This window comes from Panicum virgatum, chromosome 1K (assembly GCF_016808335.1).
Source record: "Panicum virgatum strain AP13 chromosome 1K, P.virgatum_v5, whole genome shotgun sequence".
Lineage (NCBI taxonomy): Eukaryota > Viridiplantae > Streptophyta > Magnoliopsida > Poales > Poaceae > Panicum > Panicum virgatum.
Window position 1 is genome coordinate 7,647,678 of NC_053136.1, and position 9,117 is coordinate 7,656,794.

At 53.9% G+C, this 9,117-nt stretch overlaps 1 protein-coding gene across 1 annotated transcript; it reads right to left on the reverse strand.

The window, feature by feature from the left end:
• Positions 1 to 2,629: 2,629 nt before the first annotated feature.
• LOC120648545 (glucomannan 4-beta-mannosyltransferase 1-like) lies at positions 2,630 to 8,876 on the reverse strand. The gene is made up of 9 exons (XM_039925299.1): positions 8,418 to 8,876; positions 8,177 to 8,275; positions 6,521 to 6,773; positions 4,412 to 4,522; positions 4,196 to 4,332; positions 3,915 to 4,028; positions 3,602 to 3,801; positions 3,293 to 3,490; positions 2,630 to 3,216 (listed from the first exon to the last, which is right to left on the reverse strand). The coding sequence occupies exons 1-9, from the start codon at positions 8,694 to 8,696 to the stop codon at positions 3,054 to 3,056; spliced, it is 1,554 nt and encodes a 517-aa protein (XP_039781233.1). The 5' UTR covers positions 8,697 to 8,876; the 3' UTR covers positions 2,630 to 3,053.
• Positions 8,877 to 9,117: the final 241 nt, after the last annotated feature.

Here is a 9,117-nt window from a genome sequence, read left to right on the forward strand (position 1 = left end):
GTCCAAAATACCCCTGCTACTTCTCTCCCTTCCCTCACTGATGTGTGGGGCCCACACGTCAGCTTCTCCTTCAACCTCACCTCCACCGCGTTGCTGCCCCGCGCACGAGAGAGAGGAGATGGAGACGAGACGCCGCCGCCGTCGGGATTCACTGCGCTTGGCCGGATGCCGCCGCCGCGCCCCTCTTCTGCCGCGGGTGCCGGGAGGCCGTCGCGGACGGCGAAGCCCCGCCGGAGGAGCTCGCTCGAATCCTCCGCGCCGGCCTCCGCCACCCCTGCACGGGCCTCCGCCGCCCTCGAGCCCGCGCGCCTCCGCCTCGCCCTGGCCGCCGCCGTGGGCCTCGCCATGGCCGCCGCCGCGGGCCTCCGCCGCGCCATGGCCGCCGTCGCGGGCCTCCGTCCCGCCATAGCCTCCGCGCGTCGCGCCTCCGCCTCGCCATGGCCGCCGCGCCGCCAAAGTCGAGCCGAGACGCGCCGCCTCTGCTCCGGTTCCCCTGAGTGCACGGCCCCGCCCTCTCCCAGCCGAGCAGAGCAGAGGCGCGAGGCCCCGCGCGGGCCTCCGCCTCCGCCACGACCTGGATCCATCGAGGGAGGTAGGGTAGACGGGCGGAGGAGGAGCGGCCTGGGTGCCGTGCGGAGGGGCTCGCGGGCGGAGGGGCGGCCGCGAGGAGCGGGGGCCATCTTGCCGCTGGTCACCTCCGCCTCGTCCTCGCCCGAATCGAGCCGAGGAGCCTCGCCGCGAGCAGGGGCTCGAGCAGAACCGAGGAGCCCCGCCGGTGCGCACAGGGCCAGGCGAGGCAGCAGCAGAGGCGAGCCCGCACGAGGGCCAGGCAAGGCCGGCGGCGGCGGGGGAGGAGCTCGCCCGGTGGGGGAGCAGGCCGACGGTGGCGGCATGGGGGAGGAGCTCGCCCGGTGTGGGAGCAACGCGGTGGAGGTGAGGTTGAAGGAGAAGCTGATGTGTGGGCCCCACACGTCAGTGAGGGAAGGGAGAGAAGTAGCAGGGGGTATTTTGGACCATACGAAAATACACGGGTCTGCGAGTGGGTCCAAGAGCATGAAAGACGTATAAAATGGCACGGTTCAAAGAAAAGAAGAATTGTAATGGCACGATTTAAAATACGTGAATTGTAATGGCATATCTCAAAACTTCGAAAATTGCAGTGGCACCAATCAAAAAAAACCCATGTATGGGTATGGGGTCGGATACATTGAACCATCCGATTGATTGATGGGTGTCGGTACAAGTTTTTTTGAGTTATTTGATCTCTAGTTGTACACAAATGGTTTGCCTATCTAGCAACAGAAACTGATGCACTTGGAGCGTTCTGTATCAGGTGTGAGTTGTACTAGTAGTGCATCAGTTTGAACTTATAGGTTGCGGTTGCAAAAATCCTTACTGAGATCAAATGGTTAACAGGTTGTGGTTGCAGAAACTTATAGCATTCTGTAACAGTTACTTGGACCACATCCTTGGGGATCAAAACGTGCTTAACAGGTTCCATATTCTGGGTTCCAGACTGTTGTATGGACGATGTGTTTACTTTACCCGGTTATGCATACTCCCTTAATATAGGATTTAGATGTCGTTTTGGACAAGGTTTGAGTCAAATATTGGGAATATAAATTATGAATAACTTTTAAGTTATTGAGTTTGAAAAAGTGAAAACTATATGAATAAATTTGTCTTAAGAAACACTTTCATAAATATATACATATATCACTTTTCAACAAATATTTTTATAAAAATAAGCAGTCAAAATTATACTTTGAAGACCATGTCGCTGTCCTAAACGTCATCTATTTTCTATATGGAAGGAATACTATAAAAGTGACCTGCTTCTCATGGGTAAACATCCATAACACATATATAGGATGATTTGAGCTTTGAGGTTGAGGCCATGTAGCACTTGGTTTCAAAAAATTAGTTTTTTTTTAGAGGGGGGAGGGTCTGGCAACCAGCAACAGTGCTTTTCTCTCACATCAAATCAGCGCTAGCCACAGCCAGTCGAACAGAGTGTTTGATGGGTGCAGTGGGCACTCGGGATTACACATGGGGCAGTGGCCCAGTGGCACGCGGGCCACGTCGGGTAACCCCCCTCCACTCAAAAAAAAAAAAGAACAATAGCACAGGTCGTGGTTGCAGAAATCCGTAACTCAAAATTTGAGGTTGAGCTTCCTCTCATCTGCTGATGTGCTATTATTGGCCATGGAAGCATTTGAACTTGGGCTGGAGTTTCTTTTTTTAAAGGGAACTTGTGCTTGACTTGGTAAGACTGTCTCCTCCCTGTTCTTCCAGCCTTCTGAGTATAACCTATTGGAACATTTTGTATACCCACGAGTAAAAAATGTACCATTGCACAACATTGATCGTGTGCTTTCTTACATTTAGGGTAGGGTCCCATGTCCACAATTTAGTGCTTTAAGCTCCAATCTTCCAAGATAAAAAGAAGTTAGGAAAGTATTTTTGCCCATATAAGGCATTTGGCTCGCTCAGCATCCTACATGAAAGTTCTGAGATGGGGGCTTTACTGAAAGTATAAAGAACTCTAAATCCTAACCCTCTAGCTCCTCTAGGTATACAAAACATGTTAGTACAAGCAGAAAGGTAGAGTAGCAGTATACTGTGGACATGAGAAGACAGTACAAGAGAGGACTATATTCAGCACGTGTGAAATGTGTCGTACAAGAGAAAGATGAACACTTGATTTTTCTCGACACGTGTCTGAACCTCTTTTTCTGTATGTTACTAGTACATTGGAAGCAGTCATCCTGCGCCCCTTAAAACACAGTACATACTTGCTATAATATATAAGCAAAAACGCCACAACATTTCCTGCCCATACGGCACCAATCTCTAAATTTTCCTGCAGTGATCTTACAACACTGCATTTCCTATTTTACAGTAGCACATACGATGGAAGGCTACATGGCCGGTCCCAAAAAAAAGACTGATGGAAGAGAGGACCTTATGATCTTTACTTCAAACTGGTTATCCACTACGAAACTTGCTGAAGACAATGCGAAAGCCAAAGGTGGATGAACTGAACACTTCTGTTACGACTGCGGGACGATTGTGCCAACGTAGCCAAAACCGATAATGAAGAAAGCTATGGACTGAAAGAAGAGGTAGATGTAAAAATGGTCCCTCCCATACGCAAGATCATACCATCCGCAGGAGAAGAGGAAGGTTCCCACACCAAGCTCCGTAATGTGCAACCTGAATTTTGTTACTGAACATTAGTTGCAAGACATAAAAGAACACCGGGAAAATAGTAGATGTAATCACTCCATACCTCTCCCATATCCTCATGAACTGTTTCTTGAGTCCTGCTTTATTAGCTGATTTCATCTTCATAGCGCTGCCAAGCTTCGCTGTCACAACCCATTCATTGGCCCTGCCAGCCTCTAACAATCCTATCAAAGTGGCTTTTGTTCTGTGCAGGGACATTACGTTCTCAAAGGCAACCCAGAAGAAAAGCAAGTGAAAAGACCTACAAAAATTGATGCCCTCAGGTTAGGTAATCATGCGGTTTGATCACCGAGAATCATTAACAGATGGGTATATTTCATTGGATTTGTGATATTCACTAAAAGGTATTCACCTGGGAGTGCCAACAGAATTGAGAAGGGTGATGGCCGAGGGAATGTAGACACAGCCCCACTTCGGTATGCGCACCTCTGGGACGAAGATTGTTGCTGGGATGACAAGGCAGTAGAATGAAAATGTTATAATATGCGCCACGATCTTGCGTATCAAGAAAAAGTTGTAGATGACATGGATCTTCTTCCAGATCGTCACTTTCTGCATCATAATCAATAGCATGTGAGTTAGCAACATGTTCTAGTCACCATAAATTTCAATCAGCTGAACTGTGTTTTGAGCATCTAAATTTCTGAATTCGTGTTTAGACAGACCTTATTTGTCACAATCTCCATAAGCATTTTCCTGAACAGGTTTGCGGGCCCGCAGGACCACCTGTGCTGCTGGAACCGGAAAGCCTTGAAGGTGCTCGGCAGCTCACTTTTCACCTGAAAATTGCACGCATCATGGTTTTAGCTTGACTTTCCTCTTGGGCAATCTAAGTGTACTATTGTCTCGAAAAGAAGAAATGGTTGTAATGCAATGATAGTAAGGCGGAAAGATGCATTGGATGGTATCTGAAATTGGTGGAGGCCATGATTGGTATGAACTGTACCTGAACATCACCGAGGTAGACAAACTTCCAGCCCTTGAGGCTCGCCCGAATTGCAAGGTCCATGTCCTCCACCGTGGTCCTGTCCTTCCACCCTCCGGCCTCATTAATCGCGGAAATGCGCCACACACCAGCGGTTCCTGGATGAAAAGACAGAGTCAGATGCTGCTAACAGTGGTCAGTGGAGAGAGCATTGGATGTGAGCTTATTAGTAGTTACCGTTGAAGCCGAAGAAGGCGCAGACGGAGGAGCTCACCTCCTGCTCCACCGTGAAGTGGTAGTCCAGGGACATCTCCTGCATCCTCGTCATCAGGCACTCGTCGGCGTTCACTGATGATCACCGCAGGGGGGCATCAATCAGATACAATCATCAATTATTCATCATCATCATTGGCGTGACAACAATCACGAGGAAAACAAGTGGCAACGAAGAGAAGAAAATAAAAAGGTACAGACCACGAAATAACGGCCAGAAAAAACATGTGCATCTTTTTTTTTCCTACGCTGTTCGGTTGAGCAGACAAATACTGTACTGCTGCATCGGACCAGCACTGCCGTGGATCCATGTGCAAGCTACTCTGAATTTCTTCTGCAGTCATTTCTGTTCTGTCGCTTATAGGTTGGTCGGTGACCCAATTGGGCCAGCAGACCAAGCAATGCGCCTGTGGTCAGGCTGGGAAAGGAAAACCCGCATCACAATCAACAAACAGCATGTGAGTACTAGCCCTGCAGCTCAGTAGCAGCTCTTACCAAGTTACCGGGAAAGACATAAACAAGAAGTTGCAATCCACACCCTCTGGGAACCAACAAAAAATTGCAGAGAGTGGATCAAGTTCATCCATCCTTACTGCAAGCTCAGTTCAGTTTCAGTCCACGCATACCCTACTACTACTGCACCAGTCTGCATCTGGATGGTCTCCATACTACACCATAGTAGCATACCATATCATACGACATGGGCTCCGATGCCACTACTTATTGCAGCTTGATGGCCGTGTTCTTTATCCCCAGCCGATGAGAGGCCCAATGCAAGAAGGCTTTAGTGCAGGGGGGCCGGCCGTGGCCGTGCCCGTGGCTGCCCCGCACCAAAGCAGAGACACGGCGGGTCCCGGCCGCGGTCAATCGCCGCGCGCACACGCCCGCCTGCGCCGTCGTCCCGGGATCACCGACGGCCGGACCGCGCCACATGGCCCGCGGAAAACCTGTCCGGCCGGCGGCAGCGGCGGACCGGGCTGCTGGCAGTGGAGCCTGGGGCACCCCCGGGGACACGGACGCGCAGTTCGGGGACTAGTTCCGGATAGAGACTCGGACACTGGGGGCACAGGGAGAGCGAGAGCCTCGTGTCCGTGCTGAGAATCTTGGAATTATTTATTACAGAACCCTTTTGCTTGGTGAGTGGGTGAAGTGAAGCAGCTTGGTGAGTGTGGCAGCTCGCTCCACTGAACCCTTTTGCCATGCTCCATTGACCATTCCGGAGGCGTTGCACGCACAAAAAAAAAAGAAAGAAAGAAAAAGTGTCTTCGGGTTCTGGAGCGTGCTGCGCGTCGGTCCCACGTGGCAGCAGAACCTCGACCTTCTCTTTTTTTTTTGAAAAAAAAACCTCGACCTCCTCTGCGCGGCACGAGCGAATATGCTGCTGCCGGGCGGGGCGGGGCCCTCCTGTCACTGTCAGGAGGCGCCCCGTGCCCGAACAGTAAACGGCCTGCAGATGCAAAACTAAACCCCAGATTAACTGCGTCAGATCGGTCACCGACGGCCCTGCCGACGAGACAGGGACGGGAGCGGCGGCGGCGGCGGCGGCGGCGAGACGAGAGCCCGGCGGGCCGCGCGCGCGCTGCCAAGATCGCCGTGCTGCGCCGGCCGCAACACCCCGGGCGCGCGCGGCGCGATGGTGGGGGCCACCGCTGGAAACATGATCAGCCCACCGACGGCGGAGATGCAACCGTGATCCGAATGCGTCGCGGGGTGCAGTGCAGGTGTGCGAGACCGTCGGTGGAGTCGGCGTCCGGTGCGCTATAGACCGTCCGTAAATAATCCGACGGCTCAAGGCTCTACAACCACCACCACCTCCCAGTCCCAGGCCCGGAAGTCAAGGCCGTTTGACACGTGCCCCGGGCCCCCAAAAGTCAATCGCAAACCCCCGGTTTTCAGACAGCGGCGGATCCCAATCAACCAAACCCCCTACCTGCTGTCCTGCTAGGCTAAACCTTACGCTACCGCCGACAAAAAAACGAGACCACGGCGGTGAGAGAAAAAAAAAGAAAAAGAAAAAAGCGAACGCGACACAAGTTTGCGGTGCACGGCAACAGGCAGAGACCAGGTACTCACCGAACCTCCAGCGGGCCTGGACGAGGGCGACCTCCGGGCTGTGGGCGAGGTAGGGGATGGTGCGGCGGAGGAAGTCGGGGTCGGGCTGGAAGTCGGCGTCGAAGATGGCCACGTACTCGCAGTCCCGCACGTAGGCGTGCTTCATCCCGGCCCGGAGCGCGCCGGCCTTGTACCCGCGCCGGTCCTCCCGGATCTGGTACGTGATGCGCACGCCCTTGCGCGCCCACCGCTCGCACTCCGCCCGCACCATTTCCTGCACGCAGAGGCCCAGCAAAATTAATTATTACCCGGCCAGCTCATCATTCCCCTAATTATTATTACCTCCTCCCATTCCCAACGGCAATAGTAAAAAGCTTTTTTTTTACCACAACTGGAAGAATTAGCATGTCCTCTAGTAGATGCTGCGGTGCGTCAGCCCTGCCTCGGCCAATGCCCGTCTAAAGAATGGAGAGGGTGACAGGATCCAATGCGACTGATAGGGGTGTAATTTCGTGGTGGTGTTTCTTTAAAATAAAAAAAATAAAATTCTATTTTATAAAAACAGCATAAATATTTGAACTACGAAGCATCCAAGGTGCAACTTTTTTAAGAGGTGCAACTAAAAATCATCAGTTTGCACCTGCAGTGAGCCAGCAGCTACCAGCCCGAGCCCTGGCGGTCAACACCCGGCACGGCCTTCGCACGTGCCTAGTAGTTACTAGGATACCGGGACGACCTTCCTTTGCGCGGAGGATCAGGTAGAGTACGGATTAAACACTAAGCTCGGATCGCTTAATTAGCGGGCCATTATTGCCCCCCACGACCCCCCCCCCCCCCCCCCCGCCAATTAATGCTCTGCTCTACTAGGGGTGATGGCGCCACGCAGCAAATCCGGCGCGCCGTAGGATCTCCTTTTTATTGCCGTTGCGGCGCCGGCGATGGAGTATTTTTTTTTACTGCTACTACTACCAAAAGAATTGCAATTATGCGAAAAAAAGTTAATGTGCCCTGAAACTAGAAATGAATCCGCAATAATTGAGAATGCCCGGCCACCAAAGAAAAACTGCGAAATGAGCGTAAACCAAACCAAACCTCTAAGCAAAATTCTTTGCTTCGAACGCTAAAGTTTTTTTTTTTTGTTCTCTCCTTCTCATGGAAATGATCTGCTAATAACTGATCTCCGGCAAAAGTCCTGCGGCCGGCCATGTGTGTTGCCCGCTGGTAGGTAGGGAGTGAGGGTACATGTGGGTTTTCACTTTTTCATCGCAAGCGCTACTGGTGCAGTAACCTCAGCCACAGCGCGGCCGCAGCGTGACGCGACATGTGTAGCGTGCGTAAAGAGGACAAGCTAGCGTGGTCGGGGCCAGGCCAGGCCTGGCACTGGCAGGATGCCCGGGCGCGGCGGGCCTCTTTCAATTGGGGACAAGAAAGTAAAAAGGCCAGGCAAAGCCCCTTCCCCTCGGCGGCACCCTAGTGCCCCCACCTTCTTTCCACTTTTTTACTGTGCCTATTCTACCCCTCCCCTCTCCCTACAGAGCCCGAGCCCGTATCAATGGGCCACCCACTCCACCGACAGGTCGGAGATGGCGCTGCTGATGATGGCAGGCGGCGGCAAGGTAACCGCATGATTAGGAGCTGCTCGCGCTAATGCTAATCAACCTGTGGCGTGAGCTTTACCTTAATCACTTCGTCCGTGGAGTCGTCGAGCACCTGCACCACCAGCCGGTCCGACGGCCACGCCAGCCCGCACACCGCGCCGATCGACAGCTGGTACACCTGCGCGCAGCACGCCGAGGTTAGCCGGAATCCATCCATCCATCCAGCCGGCCGCCATTGGAGGCCGCCCCCCGGCAGAGGCCGGCAATGGCGGGGGCGCAATGCGGATGGCTAGCTAGCGGGGCAGCGGATGCGCGCGTACCTCGCGCTCGTTGAACATGGGGATCTGGACGAGCACGGAGGGGAAGGCGGCGGAGCCGAGCTCCGGGTCGTCGTCGGGGATGGGGTCGCAGCGGTAGCGGCGGTCGGGGCGGAGCCGCAGCAGGCGCACCCCGGCGATGACGACGGCCATGTACATCCGCTCCAGGAAGAGCAGCACGGACATGGTGAGGCACACGGCCACCGCCAGCCGCAGCAGCGGCACGATCACCGGCGCGCGCACCTGCGACCACGCCTCCGGCAGCCCCGCCGCCGCGTCCATCGCTCGCTCCGGAGGCGCCGCGAGGGGGCAATGCGGCCGGCGGCGGCAAGGGGTGCTGGCTGGCTGCCTGGGCTGGCTGGGGCGCGCGGGTGCGGGTCTATGTTGGGGCGCGGGCGGGCTGCGGACTGGGAGTGCGCGAGCGCGAGGTGGGTTTATAGAGGCCGGGCACGTGCTTAGCAGCGCGGCATCAGGGGGGCGCGTAGGGGTTTGTACGCCCTGCCGCTGCTCATCGGTCATCACACTGTGCGTCTAGTACACTCCTACTGTTAGGCTCCTCCTAGCTCTCACTTCACTTGTTTATTTCTTTTAAAGAAAGAAAGAAAAAAATGCATTTCCAGAAGAGTTTTTTTTTAACTCAAAACTAGGAGTATTTTTTAGAGTGGACTGGGGCGATGAGATATTTGCAGGTGCAAGTGGCGCC